The sequence below is a fragment of the Coturnix japonica genome, chromosome 1, assembly GCF_054131305.1.
Source record: "Coturnix japonica strain WE chromosome 1, WE-NBRP24, whole genome shotgun sequence".
NCBI classification, from domain to species: Eukaryota; Metazoa; Chordata; class Aves; order Galliformes; family Phasianidae; genus Coturnix; species Coturnix japonica.
In genome coordinates this window covers 177,020,218-177,037,257 of record NC_140663.1, presented here as the reverse complement: position 1 = coordinate 177,037,257, position 17,040 = coordinate 177,020,218, and the positions used below count along the sequence as shown (strand labels likewise).

The window sequence follows — 17,040 nt, the reverse complement described above, 5'->3', positions numbered from 1 at the left end:
TCCATCCCATCCCATCCCATCCCATCCATCCCATCCCATCCATCCCATCCCATCCATCCCATCCCATCCCATCCATCCCATCCATCCCATCCCATCCCATCCCATCCATCCCATCCATCCCATCCCATCCCATCCATAACATCCCATCCCATCCCATCCCATCCCATCCCATCCCATCCATCCCATAATATCCCATCCCATCCATCCCATAATATCCCATCCCATCCCATCCCATCCCATCCATCCCATAATATCCCATCCCATCCATCCCATAATATCCCATCCCATCCCATCCCATCCCATCCATCCCATCCCATAATATCCCATCCATCCCATCCCATCCCATCCCATCCCATCCCATCCCATCCATCCCATCCCATAATATCCCATCCATCCCATCCCATCCATCCCATCCCATCCATCCCACCCCACCCCATCCCATCCATCCCACCCCATCCATCCCATCCATCCCATCCCATCCATCCCATCCCATCCCATCCCATCCATCCCATCCATCCCATCCATCCCATCCCATCCCATCCCATCCCATCCCACCCCATCCATCCCATCCATCCCATCCCATCCATCCCATCCCATCCCATCCATCCCATCCCATCCCATCCCATCCCATCCCATCCATCCCATCCTTCCCATCCCATCCATCCCATCCCATCCATCCCATAATATCCCATCCCATCCCATCCCATCCCATCCCATCCATCCCATCCCATCCCATCCCATCCCATCCCATCCCATCCCATCCATCCCATCCCATCCCATCCCATCCCATCCCATCCATCCCACCCCATCCATCCCATCCATCCCATCCCATCCATCCCATCCCATCCCATCCCATCCATCCCATCCATCCCATCCATCCCATCCCATCCCATCCCATCCCATCCCACCCCATCCATCCCATCCATCCCATCCCATCCATCCCATCCCATCCCATCCATCCCATCCCATCCCATCCCATCCCATCCCATCCATCCCATCCTTCCCATCCCATCCATCCCATCCCATCCATCCCATAATATCCCATCCCATCCCATCCCATCCCATCCCATCCATCCCATCCCATCCCATCCCATCCCATCCCATCCCATCCCATCCATCCCATCCCATCCCATCCCATCCCATCCCACCCCATCCCATCCCATCCCATCCATCCCATCCCATCCATCCCATCCCATCCCATCCCATCCCATCCCATCCCATCCCATCCCATCCATCCCATCCCATCCCATCCCATCCCATCCCACCCCATCCCATCCCATCCCATCCATCCCATCCCATCCATCCCATCCCATCCATCCCATCCCATCCCATCCCATCCCATCCCATCCCATCCCATCCCATCCCATCCCATCCCATCCATCCCATCCCATCCATCCCATCCCATCCCATTGATCCCATAATATCCCATAATACCCCATTACCCCGCACTGACCCATGCAGCCTCTTGCAGGCCGTCACCAGGGTCCTGTTGAGGTGGCTGAGGTTGCTGCCCCCAGCTCTCACGGCCTCCAGGTCCAGCGCGTAGCTGCACTTCAGGTACTCGTGGGAGATGGCGGCCAGGCCATTGGGGCTGGAAGGGACAGGGACAGGGGGCAATGGGGGGACAATGGGGTTATGGGGGGACAGGGGGCAATGGGGGGACAATGGGGTTATGGGGGGACAGTGGGGTTATGGGGATACAATGGGGTTATGGGGATATAATGGGGTTATGGGGATATAATGGGAATTGGGTGGGGTTTTGGGGATGCAATGGGGATGTAATGGGGTTAGGGGGTACAATGGGGTTATGGGGATAAATGGGGATGGAGGGGGGTTATGGGGATACAATGGGGAGGAGTTGGGTTGTGGGGATGCAATGGGGGTACAATGGGGTTATGGGGGTACAATGGGGTTATGGGGATATAATGGGGATGTAATGGGGTTATGGGGGTACAGTGGGGTTATGGGGATATAATGGGGATGTAATGGGGTTATGGGGGTACAATGGGGTTATGGGAATATAATGGGGATGGAGGGGGGTTATGGGGGTACAATGGGGATGTAATGGGGTTATGGGGGTACAATGGGGATGTAATGGGGTTATGGGGGTACAATGGGGTTGTGGGGATACAGTGGGGATGGAGTGGGGTTATGGGGATGCAGTGGGGTTTCAATGGGGATGTGGGGATACAATGGGGATGTAACGGGGTTGTGAGGATGCAATGGGGATGGAGTTGGGTTGTGGGGATGCAATGGGGATGCAGTGGGGTTGTGGGGATACAGTGGGGATGGAGTGGGGTTATGGGGATACAATGGGGATGTGGGGATATAATGGGGATGTAATGGGGTTATGGGGATGCAATGGGGATGGAATGGGGTTATGGGGATACAATGGGGATGGAGTTGGGTTGTGGGGATGGAGTGGGGTTATGGGGATACAATGGGGTTTCAATGGGGTTGTGGGGATACAATGGGGATGGAGGGGGGTTATGGGGATGCAATGGGGTTATGGGGATATAATGGGGATGGAGGGGGGTTATGGGGGTACAATGGGGATTGGGTGGGGTTATGGGGATGCAATGGGGATTCAATGGGGTTGTGGGGATACAATGGGGATGTAATGGGGTTATGGGATGCAATGGGGATGGAGTGGGGTTATGGGGTTACAATGGGGATGGAGTTGGGTTATGGGGATGCAGTGGGGATGTAATGGGGTTATGGGGCTGCAATGGGGATGTAATGGAGATGCAACGGAGATGCAATGGAGTTATGGGGATGCAATGGGGATGTAATGGGGCTATGGGGATGCAATGGGGATGCAGTGTGTTTATGGGGTACAATGGGGCTATGGGGTACAATGGGGATGTAATGGGTTTATGGGGTACAATGGGGCTATGGGGTCCAATGGTGCCCCAGTGCTGCTCCTCACCTCTCCGCCGCCCCATCGGACCCCGCTGTTCCGGGGCTGCTGGGGCTGAGCCCCACTGAGGAGCCCGAGAAGCTGCTGGTGCTGGAGCGTGGGGGCAGCGGGGGCTTCTCATCGTCACCATCTGCAAGGCAGCGGGGTGGGCACCGTGCTGCCCTATGGGACCCCATGGGGACAGAGGGCACCCACCCACCTACCCGAGTAATCCCTGTCCTCTGTGCCCTCCTTGTCCTTGTCCCTCTCGACGGGGAAGAGCAGCGTGCACACCAGGCCCTGGTTGGGCTGCAGGTACAGCGAGATCAGCTCCGACAGCGTCTTGAAGCGCCGAACCTGGACGCCCTGAGACGTCTGAGGGGGTAAAGGATGTCAGCAATGAAGGAGCACAGATGGAACACACAGATGGGACACAGCTGGGACCACCCCATAAGGGAGCACACACAGCTGGGACCCACAGCTGGCACCGCCCCATAAGGGAGCACAAAAAGCTGGGACACACAGCTGGCACCACCCTATAAGGGAGCACCCTCAGCTGGCACCCACAGCTGGCACCACCCTATAAGGGAGCACACACAGCTGGCATCACACACAGCTGGCACCCACATAGCACACACAGCTGGGACCCACACAGCTGGCAACACCCCATAAGGGAGCACACACAGCTGGGACCCAGACAGCACCCATACAGCTGGTACCCACATAGCACACACAGCTGGTACCCACATAGCACATACAGCTGGTACCCACATAGCACACACAGCTGGTACCCATATAGCACACACAGCTGGTACCCACATAGCACACACAGCTGGTACCCACACAGCACACACAGCTGGTACCCACATAGCACACACAGCTGGTACCCACATAGCACACACAGCTGGTACCCACACAGCACACACAGCTGGTACCCATATAGCACACACAGCTGGTACCCACATAGCACACACAGCTGGTACCCACATAGCACACACAGCTGGTACCCACATAGCACACACAGCTGGTACCCACATAGCACACACAGCTGGTACCCACATAGCACACACAGCTGGTACCCACATAGCACACACAGCTGGGACCCACATAGCACACACAGCTGGTACCCACATAGCACACACAGCTGGTACCCACATAGCACACACAGCTGGGACCCACATAGCACACACAGCTGGTACCCACATAGCACACACAGCTGGGACCCACATAGCACACACAGCTGGTACCCACATAGCACACACAGCTGGTACCCACATAGCACACACAGCTGGTACCCACATAGCACACACAGCTGGTACCCACATAGCACACACAGCTGGTACCCACATAGCACACACAGCTGGTACCCACACAGCACACACAGCTGGCACCACCCCATAAGGGAGCACCCACAGCTGGGACACAGCTGGGACATACAGCACACACAGCTGGGATACACACAGCACCCACAGCTGGCACCCACACAGCACCCACAGCTGGCACCACCCCATAAGGGAGCACCCTCAGCTGGGACACAGCTGGCACCCACACAGCACCCATACAGCTGGTACCCACATAGCACACACAGCTGGCACCCATACAGCTGGGACACAGCTGGCATCACACACAGCTGGCAACACCCCATAAGGGAGCACACACAGCTAGTACCCACAACTGGCATCACACAGTTGCGACCCACAGCTGGCACCACCCCATAAGGGAACACACACAGCTGGCACCCACAGCTGGCACCATCCTATAAGGGAGCCCCCTCAGCTCCCCCCCCCCCCCCTCAGCTCCCCCCCCCCCCCCCCGGCTCTGTCTGTTTCCTGTCTGCGCTGACACAAAGCGGCTCCTGTTGCTCTATAAATACCCGGCAGCGCTGCCAGAAACGGCTCCTGGCACAGGGACAACAATCAACCCTACATGTAACACACTGAGCTATAGGGCAGCCGTGGGGCCATAGGGACAATGCTCTGATCCTACATGTAACACACTGAGCTACAGGGCAGCCATGGGGCCATAGGGACAACAATCAACCCTACATGTAACACACTGAGCTATAGGGCAGCCATGGGGCCACAGGGACAACAATCAACCCTACATGTAACACACTGAGCTATAGGGCAGCCGTGGGGCCATAGGGACAACAATCAACCCTACATGTAACACACTGAGCTATAGGGCAGCTGTGGGGCCGCAGGCACAACGGGGCTGGGGGGTGGGCAACCAGGGTGGGGGGCTGCTCACAGACTCCCAGAGCCACGGCCATGGGGGGTAACCAGGGTGGGAATGGGGGTCCATAATGCCCAGAGACCCCCAGAGACCCCCAGAGCAGGGGCTATGGGGTGACCCCAGGGTGGGGATGGGGGGACTACAGTGCCCAGAGACCCCCAAACCCATGGGCATGGGGTGACCCCATCTATCCCCATGGTGGGGATGGGGGGAGCACACTGCATAGAGACCCCCAAGTGGCCATGGGGTGACCCCACATGGGGCTGGGACCCCACTGCCCAGATCCCCCCCCGGATCAATGGCCATGGGGTGTCCCCTGCTGCCCCCAAAGTGGGGATTGGGGTCCACACTGCATAGATCCCCTACAGCCACAGCCATGGGGTGTCCCCAAGGTGGGGATGGGGGTCCACAATGCCCAGAGACCCCCAGAGACCCCCAGAGCAGGGGCTATGGGGTGACCCCAAGGTGGGGATGGGGGTCCACACTGCATAGATCCCCTACAGCCACAGCCATGGAGTGACCCCAAGGTGGGGATGGGGGGACCACAACGCCCAGAGACCCCTATAGCCACAGCCATGGGGTGTCCCCTGCTGTCCCTAAGGTTGGGATGGGGGCACCACACCACCCAGACCCCCAAGTGGCCATGGGGTGTCCCCACATGGGGCTGGGACCCCACTGCCCAGATCCCCCCTGGATCAATGGCCATGGGGTGACCCCAAGGTGGGGATGGGGGGCCACACTGCATAGATCCCCTACAGCCACGGCCATGGGGTGTCCCCAAGGTGGGGATGGGGTGACCACACCACCCAGACCCCCAAGTGGCCATGGGGTGACCCCACATGGGGCTGTGACCCCACTGCCCAGATCCCCCCCCGGATCAATGGCCATGGGGTGTCCCTATCTGTCCCCAAAGTGGGGATGGGGGTCCACACTGCATAGAGACCCCCCCAGAGCCATGGCCATGGGGTGTCCCCAACTGTCCCCAAGGTTGGGATGGGGGGACCACAGTCCCCAGAGACCCCCAAACCCATGGGCATGGGGTGACCCCATCTATCCCCAGGGTGGGGATGGGGGTCCACACTGCATAGATCCCCTACAGCCACAACCATGGGGTGTCCCCAAGGTGGGGATGGGGGGTCCATAATACCCAGAGACCCCCAGAGCAGGGGCTATGGGGTGACCCCAAGGTGGGGATGGGGGGACTACAATGCCCAGAGACCCCCAAACCCATAGACATGGGGTGTCCCCTGCTGCCCCCAAGGTTGGGATGGGGGCACCACACCACCCAGACCCCCAAGTGGCCATGGGGTGACCCCATATGGGGCTGGGACCCCACTGCCCAGATACCCCCCCGGATCAATGGCCATGGGGTGACCCCAAGGTGGGGATGGGGGTCCACACTGTATAGATCCCCTACAGCCACGGCCATGGGGTGACCCCAGGTGGGGCTGGGGTGATCACAGTGGCCATGGGGTGCCCCCCATCTGCCCCACCTGCACAGCCAGGCAGTCGTCCTCGTCGGGCAGGATGCGATACGTGTGAACGTGCTTCTGGAACCTGCAGGGGGTGAGCACAAGGGATGGTCACCCCATAGAGCCCCAGAGAGCCCCAGAGCAGGGCACCACACAGCCCCATAGAGCCCCATAGAGCCCCATAGCAGGGCAGACAGGGCACCCCACAGCCCCATAGCAGGGCAGGGCACCCCACAGCCCCATAGAGCCCCAGAGCAGGGCACCACACAGCCCCATAGAGCCCCACAACCCCATATCAGGGCAGGACGCCCCACAGCCCCATAGAGCCCCACAAGCCCCATAGCAGGGCAGACAGGGCACTCCACAGCCCCATAGCAGGGCAGGGAGCCCCACAGCCCCATAGAGTCCCACAAGCCCCATAGCAGGGCAGGGCGCCCCACACCTGCAAAAGAAACCCCATAGGGCACCAAAAGAAACCCTATAGGGCACCAAAGTAAACCCCATAGGGCCCCTATGTGGGGCTGTGACCCATAGCCATGTCCCTATGTGGGGGGGGCATACAGGGGCCCCTATATTGGGGGGGTCACAGGGGTCTCTATGGGGGGGGGGCATATAGGAAGCCCCATATTGGGGGGGGTCTCTATGGGGGGGGCATACAGGGGGCCCTATATTGGGGGGGTCACAGGGGTCTCTATGGGGGGGGGCATATAGGAAGCCCCATATTGGGGGGGGTTTCTATGGGGGGGGCATATAGGGAGCCCTATATTGGGGGGGTCACGGGGGTTTCTATGGGGGGGGCATACAGGGAGCCCCATATTGGGGGGGGTCATGGGGGTCTCTGTGGGGTGGCATACAGGGAACCCCATATGGGGGGGTGGTTATGGGGGTCTCTATGGGGGGGGGGGTGCATACAAGAAACCCCATATTGGGGGGGGTCATGGGGGTCTCTATGGGGTGGGCATACAGGGAGCCCTATATTGGGGGGGGTCTCTATGGGGTGGGCATACAGGGAGCCCTATATTGGGGGTCGTCTCTATGGGGGGGGCATACAGGGAGCCCCATATGGGGGGGGTCATGGGGGTCTCTGTGGGGCGGGGACAACATGGCCCCACTGATGGCCATGGGGAACCTGCAGCCCCATAGACAGCCATGGGGACACCACAGCCCCATAGACAGCCATAGGGACCCCATAACCCCATTGACAGCTATGGGGTCACCACAGCCCCATTGACAGCCATGGGGCCATCACAGCCCCATAGACAGCTATGGGGATATCACAGCCCCATAGACAGCTATGGGGATATCACAGCCCCATTTACAGCCATGGGGACAATACAGCCCCATAGACAGCCATGGGGACACCACAGCCCCACTGATGGCTATGGGGACATCACAACCCCATTGACAGCTATGGGGACATCACAACCCCATAGACAGCCATGGGGACACCACGGCCCCATAGACAGCTATGGGACACTGTGACCCCATAGACAGCCATGGGGACACTGTGACCCCATAGACAGCCATGGGGACATCACAGCCCCATAGACAGTCATGGGGACACCACAGCCCCATAGACAGCCATGGGGACACCACAGCCCCATAGACAGCCATGGGGACATCACAGCCCCATAGGCAGCCATGGGGACACTGTGACCCCATAGACAGCCATGGGGACATCACAGCCCCATAGACAGCCATGGGGACATCACAGCCCCATAGGCAGCCATGGGGACACTGTGACCCCATTGACAGCCATGGGGACACCACGGCCCCATAGACAGCCATGGGGACATCACAACCCCATAGACAGCCATGGGGACACTGCAACCCCACTGATGGCCATGGGGACACTGCAGCCCCATAGACAGCCATGGGGACACCACAACCCCATAGACAGCCATGGGGACACCACGGCCCCATAGACAGCCATGGGGACACTGTGACCCCATAGACAGCCATGGGGACACATGGGCAGGAAACCAACCCCATAGCAGCCCCATAGATTCACATACAATGGGGCCGTGCCATGGAGGTGAGTGAACAGTAACAGCCCCAGGGCCAGGGAGAGCAGGTTCTCCCTCCTTAACCCTATTACCCTAATGAGTGCCCCTAATTACCATAATGAGTGCCCCTAATTACCCTAATGAGTGAGTGCCCCTAATTACCCTAATGAGTGAGTGCCCCTAATTACCCTAATTAGTGCCCCGGGGTGCCCTCATTGCCACGTGGCACCGCCTGCCCCAAAACCGCAGCCACGGGTCAATGGGGACGGCTATGGGGCAATGGGGACGGCTATGGGGCAATGGGATGGCTATGGGTCAATGGGGACGGCTATGGGTTAATGGGGACGGCTATGGGGCAATGGGGATGGCTGTGGGTCAGTGGGACGGCTATGGGTCAATGGGGACGGCTATGGGGCAATGGGACGGCTATGGGTCAGTGGGGATGGCTATGGGTCAAAGGGACAGCTATGGGGCAATGGGACGGCTATGGGTCAATGGGACGGCTATGGGTCAATGGGACGGCTATGGGTCAGTGGGGATGGCTATGGGGCAATGGGGACGGCTATGTGGCAATGGGACGGCTATGGGTCAATGGGGATGGCTATGGGTCAGTGGGGACGGCTATGGGTCAGTGGGGACGGCTATGGGTCAGTGGGACGGCTATGGGGCAATGGGGACGGCTATGGGGCAATGGGACGGCTATGGGTCAATGGGACGGCTATGGGTCAATGGGGACGGCTATGGGGCAATGGGACGGCTATGGGTCAATGGGACGGCTATGGGTCAATGGGATGGCTATGGGTCAATGGGGACGGCTATGGGGCAATGGGACGGCTATGGGGCAATGGGACGGCTATGGGTCAGTGGGGACGGCTATGGGGCAATGGGACGGCTATGGGTCAATGGGACGGCTATGGGTCAATGGGATGGCTATGGGTCAATGGGATGGCTATGGGTCAACGGGGACGGCTATGGGTCAGTGGGGACGGCTATGGGGCAATGGGACGGCTATGGGTCAATGGGGAAGGCTGTGGGTCAGTGGGACGGCTATGGGTCAACGGGGACGGCTATGGGTCAGTGGGATGGCTATGGGTCAGTGGGATGGCTATGGGTCAATGGGACGGCTATGGGTCAATGGGACGGCTATGGGTCAGTGGGGACGGCTATGGGTCAGTGGGGACGGCTATGGGTCAATGGGACGGCTATGGGTCAGTGGGGATGGCTATGGGTCAGTGGGGACGGCCATGGGGCAATGGGGACGGCTATGGGGCAATGGGACGGCTATGGGTCAGTGGGATGGCTATGGGTCAGTGGGATGGCTATGGGTCAATGGGATGGCTATGGGGCAATGGGAACTGCTATGGGTCAGTGGGGGCTGCCTCCAACCCCCCCCCACTCCCACCCCTCCGCACGTCCTCCTCTTCCCCCCCACCCCATTACCCCCCATTCCCACCCCCCAGCCCCATTTCTCCCTCCAACCCCCCCATAGCCCCCTACAAACCCCCCCCACTTCCACCCCCCCCCCAATTACACCCCCACTTCCATCCTCCCCCCCTCAATCCCAACGTCCCCCTGTCCCCCCAGCCCCCACTGCCCCCTACCCCCCCAGCCCCATTTCTCCCTCCAACCCCCCCATACCCCCCTATAACCCCCCCACTTCAACCCCCCCCAATTCCCACCACCCCCCAGTGCCCCCCCAGCTCCCACTACCCCCTATATCCCCCCCCAGCCCCATTTCTACCTCCACCCCCGCCACCCCTCTATATCTCCCCCCCTCAATTCCCAGTGTCCCCCAGTGCCCCCCCAGCTCACACTACCCCCCATTCCCACCCCCCCAGCCCATTTCTCCATCTAACCCCCCCCAATAACCCCCCCAAGTTCCACCCCCCCAATTCCCAACGTGCCCCCGTCCCCCCCAGCTCCCATTACCCCCCTATTCCCACCCCCCCAGCCCCATTTCTACCTCCACCCCCCCCGTAGCCCCCTATATCTCCCCCCCAGCTCCCACTACACCCTTATCCCACCCCCCAGCCCCATTTCTCCCTCTAACCCCCCCCAAACCACACTCCCACCCCTCCCCACGTCCCCATTGCCCCCCCACTCCCATAACGCCCCCCATTCCCCCCATACTCCCCCTATACCCCCCCATATTCCCCCTATACCCCCCCACACTCCCATAACCCCCCTCATTCCCCCCATATTCCCGCTATCCCCCCCCAGCCCCATTTCCCCCCCCGTTCCCCCCATACTCCTCCTATACTCCCCCCATACTCCCCCTATACCCCCCCCACTCCCATAACCCCCCTCATTCCCCCCCCATTCCCCCCATACTCCCCTTATACTCCCCCATATTCCCCCTATACCCCCCCAGCCCCATTTCCCCCCACATATTCCCTCTATACCCCCCCATATTCCCCCTATACCCCCCCCAGCCCCATTTCCCCCCCCATTCCCCCCATACTCCCCCTATACCCCCCCATATCCCCCCTATCCTCCCCAAGCCCCATTTCCCCCCCCATTCCCCCCCATATTCCCCCCATACTCCCCCTATACACCCCCCAGCCCCATTTCCCCCCCCATACTCCCCCTATATCGCCCCCATATTCCCCCATTCCCCCGCCCAGCCCCATTTCCCCCCCCATTCCCCCCATATTCCCCCTATCCCCCCCAGCCCCATTTCCCCCACATATTCCCCCTATACTCCCCCCATATTCCCCCATTCCCCCCCCCCAGCCCCATTTCCCCCCCCATTCCCCCCCATATTCCCCCCATACTCCCCCTATACCCCCCCAGCCCCATTTCTCCCTCTAACCCCCCCCAACCCCCACTCCCACCCCTCCACACGTCCCCCATTCCCCCCCCCAGCCACATTCCCCCCCCATTCCCCCCATATTCCCCCTATCCCCCCCCAAGCCCCATTTCCCCCCCATTCCCCCCCCATATTCCCCCCATACTCGCCCTATACCCGCCCCAGCCCCATTTCTCCCTCTAACCACCCCAACCCCGACTCCCACCCCTCCCCACGTCACCCATTCCCCCCCCCCCAGCCCCATTCCCCCCCCATTCCCACCATACTCCCCCATATTCCCCCTATCCCCCCCCACTCCCATAACCCCCCTAATTCCCCCCATATTCCCCCCATACTCCCCCTATACTCCCCCATATTGCCCCTATACCCCCCCAGCCCCATTTCCCCCCCATTCCCCCCATATTCCCCCTATACTCCCCCCATATTCCCCCTATACCCCCCCAGCCCCATTTCCCCCCCCATATTCCCTCTATACCCCCCCCATATTCCCCCTATACCCCCCCAGCCCCATTTCCCCCCCCGTTTCCCCCATACTCCCCCTATACCCCCCCCCATACTCTCCCTATCCCTCCCCCAGCCCCATTTCCCCCCCCATTCCCCCTATACCCCCCCAGCCCCATTTCCCCCCCCTATATTCCCTCTATACCCCCCCAAATCCCCCCTATCCCCTCCCAGGCCCATTTCTCCCTCTAACCACCCCAACCCCCACTCCCACCCCTCCCCACGTCCCCCATTCCCCCCCCCCCAGCCCCTTTTCCCCCCCCATACTCCCCCTATACTCCCCCCATACTCCTCCTATACCCCCCCAGCCCCATTTCCCCCCCCATATTCCCCCTATCCCCCCCCATTCCCCCCATACTCCCCCTATACTCCCCCCATACTCCCCCTATACCCTCCCTGCCACATTTCCCCCCCATTCCCCCCATATTCCCCCTATACCCCCTCCATATTCCCCCTATATCCCCCCCAGCCCCATTTCCCCCCCCACTCCCCCCATACCCCCCCACATACCCCCTATACCCCCCCTCTCCCATAAGGTCCCCCATTCCCCCCATATCCCCCCTATCCCCCCCCATAACCCCCTATTCCCCCCAGCCCCATTTCCCCCCCATACTCCCCCTATACTCCACCTATACTCCCCCCATACTCCTCCCATACCCCCCCATATTCCCCCTATCCCCCCCCCAGCCCCATTTCCCCCCCCATATTCCCCCTATCCCCCCTCCATTCCCCCCATACTCCCCCTATACTCACCACATACTCCCCCTATACCCCCCCCACTCCCATAACCCCCCTCATTCCCCCCATATTCCCCCCATACTCCCCTTATACTCCCCCCATATTCCCCCTATACCCCCCCAGCCCCATTTCCCCCCCCATATTCCCCCTATACTCCCCCCATATTCCCCCTATACCCCCCCAGCCCCATTTCCCCCCCATATTCCCTCTATACCCCCCCCATATTCCCCCTATACCCCCCCAGCCCCATTTCCCCCCCCGTTTCCCCCATACTCCCCCTATACTCCCCCCATACTCCCCCTATACCCTCCCAGCCCTGTTTCCCCCCCCCATTCCCTCCATATACCCCCCCCATATTCCCCCATATACCCCCCCATATCCCCCCAGCCCCATTTCCCCCCCATATTCCCCCTACCCCCCCCCATTCCCCCCATACTGCCCCTATACTCCCCCTATACCCCCCCAGCCCCATTTCCCCCCTCCATTTCCCCCATATACCCCCCCATATTCCCCCTATACCACCCCCATATTCCCCCTATCCCCCCACAGCCCCATTTCCCCCCCCATTCCCCCCCATATCTCCCCCATTCCCCCCCTATACCCTCCCAGCCCCATTTCCCCCCCCATACTCCCCCTATACTCCCCCATATTCCTCCTATACCCCCCCATATTCCCCCTATCCCCCCCCCATTCCCCCCATACTCCCCCTATACCCCCCCACTCCCATAACCCCCCTCATTCCCCCCATATTCCCCCTATACTCCCCTATACTCCCCCATATTCCCCCTATACTCCCCCAGCCCCACTTCCCCCCCATTCCCCCATATTCCCCCTATACTCCCCCCATATTCCCCCTATACTCCCCCCATATTCCCCCTATACCCTCCCAGCCCCATTTCCCCCCCCCATTCCTCCCAAATACCCCCCCCCATATTCGCCCTATACCCCCCCATATCCCCACTATACTCCCCCCAGCCCCATTTCTCCCCCATTCCCCCCATACTCCCCCTATCCCCCCCCCAGCCCCATTTCCCCCCCCATACTCCCCCTATACCCCCCCATATCCCCCCTATACCCCCCCCAGCCCCATTTCCCCCCCATTCCCCCCATATCCCCCCATATCCCCCCATACCCCCCACCCCCCCCCACTCACAGCAGACACAGCGCATACGCCCCGGGCACGCTCTCGCTGTCCCGCACCAGGAAGCCGCCGTCCCGTCCCGCCCTGGCCAGCAGCTCCTCGGCCGCGGCCCGGCTCAGGTCCCGGTGGTACCACGGCGGAACCGACCCCCCCAAAGGGAACGAGCCCCCCGGAGCCGCCATGATGCGGGATGGGCCACGGGAGGGGCGGGGACAGGGGGGGGGGGGGAGGAATGGGGGGGGGTACGGGCAAAGGGCGGGGGGCGGAGCGGGGACGGAGGGAGGAGCGGACGGGAAGGAACCGAAATGGGGGGAGGGACCGGGAGGAGCGGGGGGGGGATAGAACGGAACGGAACGGAATGGAATGGGATGGAATGGGATGGGATGGGATGGGATGGGATGGAATGGAATGGAATGGAATGGAATGGGATGGAATGGAATGGGATGGAATGGAATGGAATGGAATGGGATGGGATGGAATGGAATGGAATGGGATGGAATGGAATGGAATGGAATGGGATGGGATGGAATGGGATGGAATGGAATGGGATGGGATGGAATGGAATGGAATGGAATGGGATGGGATGGAATGGAATGGAATGGGATGGGATGGAATGGAATGGAATGGGATGGAATGGAATGGGATGGAATGGGATGGAATGGAATGGGATGGAATGGGATGGGATGGAATGGGATGGAATGGAATGGAATGGAATGGAATGGGATGGAATAGAACGGAACGGAACGGAATGGAATGGAATGGGATGGAATGGAATGGAATGGAATGGAATGGAATGGGATGGAATGGAATGGATCGGAATGGAATGGAATGGGATGGGATGGAATGGGATGGAATAGAATGGAACGGAATGGAATGGAATGGAATGGGATGGAATGGAATGGAACGGAATGGAATGGGATGGAATGGAATGGGATGGAACAGAAGGGAATGGAATGGAATGGGATGGAATGGAACGGGATGGAATGGAATGGAATGGAATGGAATGGAATGGGATGGGTCGGAATGGGATGGAATGGAATGGAATGGAACAGAATGGAACGGGATGGAATGGAATGGAAAGGAATGGAATGGGATGGAATGGAACGGGTCGGAATGGAACGGGATGGAATGGAATGGAACAGGTTGGAATGGAATGGGTTGGAATGGGACGGAACGGAATGGAATGGAATGGAACGGGTCGGAGTGGAAGAGAATGGAACAGAATGAAACAGAATGGAATGGGTCGGAATGGGACGGGTCAGAATGGGATGGAATGGGTGGGAATGGAACGGAACGGAACGGAATGGAATGGAATGGAATGGAATGGAATGGAATGGAATGGAATGGAACGGGTTGGAATGGAACGGAAGGGAATGGAACAAAATGGAACAGAATAGAATGGAATGGGTCAGAATGGAATGGAATTGGATCAGAATGGAACAGGTTGGAATGGAATGGAATGGAATGGAATGGAATGGAATGGAATGGAATGGAATGGAATGGAATGGATCGGAATGGGACTGGTCGGAATGGAACGGGTCAGCATGGAATGGCTCAGCATGGCCCAGCTCAGCACAGCTCAGCATGGAACGGATCAGCCTGGCACAGCTCAGCATGGCTTGGCTCAGTTCAGCACAGCTCAGTATGGAATGCATTGGCACGGCTCAGCATGGAGTGGCACAGCTTGGCACAGCTTGGCTCAGAACAGCTCGGAATGGCACAACACAGCTCAGCTCTGCATGGCTCAGAATGGCACGGCACAGCTTGGCACGGCACAGCACAGCACGGCTCAGTTCAGCACGGCTCTGCACAGCTCATGTCGGCCTGGTTCATAGTTTCATAGTTTCATAGTTTCGTGCGGGTTGGAAGGGACCTTAGAGATCATCGAGTCCAGCCCCCGGGATTCGAGCCTCTGTGTAGCAGAGCGGCACTTCTACCACTTGCGCCACAGGGGGGATTCGAACTCCGGGCCCCAGTGTTGCAAGGCGGCGTCTTTAACCACTGCGCCACCGGGGCACACGTTCGGCCTGGTTCGGCCTGGTTTGGCCTGGTTTGGCCTGGTTTGGCCTGGTTCGGCCTGGTTCGGCCTGGTTCGGCCTGGTTTGGCCTGGTTTGGCCTGGTTCGGCCTGGTTCGGCCTGGTTTGGCCTGGTTCAGCCTGGTTCAACCTGGTTCGGCCTAGTTTGGCCTGGTTCAGCCTGATTTCTCCTGGTTCGGCCTGGTTTGGCTTGGTTCAGCCTGGTTCAACCTGGTTCGATCTGGTTTGGCCTGGTTTAGCCTGGTTCAGCCTTGTTTGGCCTGGTTCGGCCTGGTTCAGCCTGGTTCAACCTGGTTCAGCCTGGTTCAGCCTGGTTCGGCCTGGTTCAGCCTGGTTCATTGGGACCCATAGGACCTATGGGGACCCCCCACCCCACAAAGCTGAGCCTCACCCCACAGACACCTCCACACAACCCCATTTATTCCCCATAGAGCAGCTCCAGGACACCCCACCCTCATCCCCACAGCCCCCACATCCCCCTCATCCCCACACTGTGACCCCATGATGCCGGGGGGCAGCAGGGCCCACAGGAGGGGTGTGACGTGTGGGGCAGCCCCACGGGCATAGAACCATTGAGTTGTAGGATGTGCCCCATGGGGACCCATAGGGTGTGACCCACTGGGCTGTGGGATACGACCCATAGGGACCCATAGTATGTGCCCCATGGGGACCCATAGGGTGTGACCCATTGAGTTGTAGGATATGACCCATTGGGACCCATAGGGTGTGCCCCATGGGGACCCATAGGACCTATGGGGACCCCCCACTCCACAAAGCAGAGCCTCACCCCACAGCCCCGTCCATACAGCCCCATTTATTCCCCATAGAGCAGCACTGTCAGCCCCACACCGTGACCCCCATGATGCCGGGGGGCAGCAGTGCCCACAGGAGGGGTGTGATGTGTGGGGCAGCCCCACAGGCATAGAACCATTGAGTTGTAGGATGTGCCCCATTGAGACCCATAGGGTGCGACCCATTGGCTGTAGGATGTGCCCTATGGAGACCCATAGAGTGTGACCCATTGGGATATAGGTTGGGACCCATAGGGACCCATAGGATGTGCCCCATGGGGACCCATAGGGTGTGACCCATTGGGGTGTAGGATGTGCCCTATGGAGACCCATAGAGTGTGACCCACTGGGCTGTGGGATACGACCCATAGAGACCCATAGGGACCCATAGGGTGTCACCATTGGGTCGTA

At 59.8% G+C, this 17,040-nt stretch overlaps 1 protein-coding gene across 1 annotated transcript in view; it reads right to left on the bottom strand.

The window, feature by feature from the left end:
* INPPL1 (inositol polyphosphate phosphatase like 1) overlaps positions 1-14,022 on the bottom strand; it is a 57,877-nt gene extending 43,855 nt beyond the window's left edge. Inside the window, 5 exon segments of the mRNA XM_085536582.1 lie at positions 1,454-1,591; positions 2,930-3,050; positions 3,124-3,274; positions 6,628-6,691; positions 13,814-14,022. Coding sequence (XP_085392708.1) covers positions 1,454-1,591; positions 2,930-3,050; positions 3,124-3,274; positions 6,628-6,691; positions 13,814-13,983 — 644 coding nt within the window. The 5' untranslated portion in view covers positions 13,984-14,022.
* Positions 14,023-17,040: the final 3,018 nt, after the last annotated feature.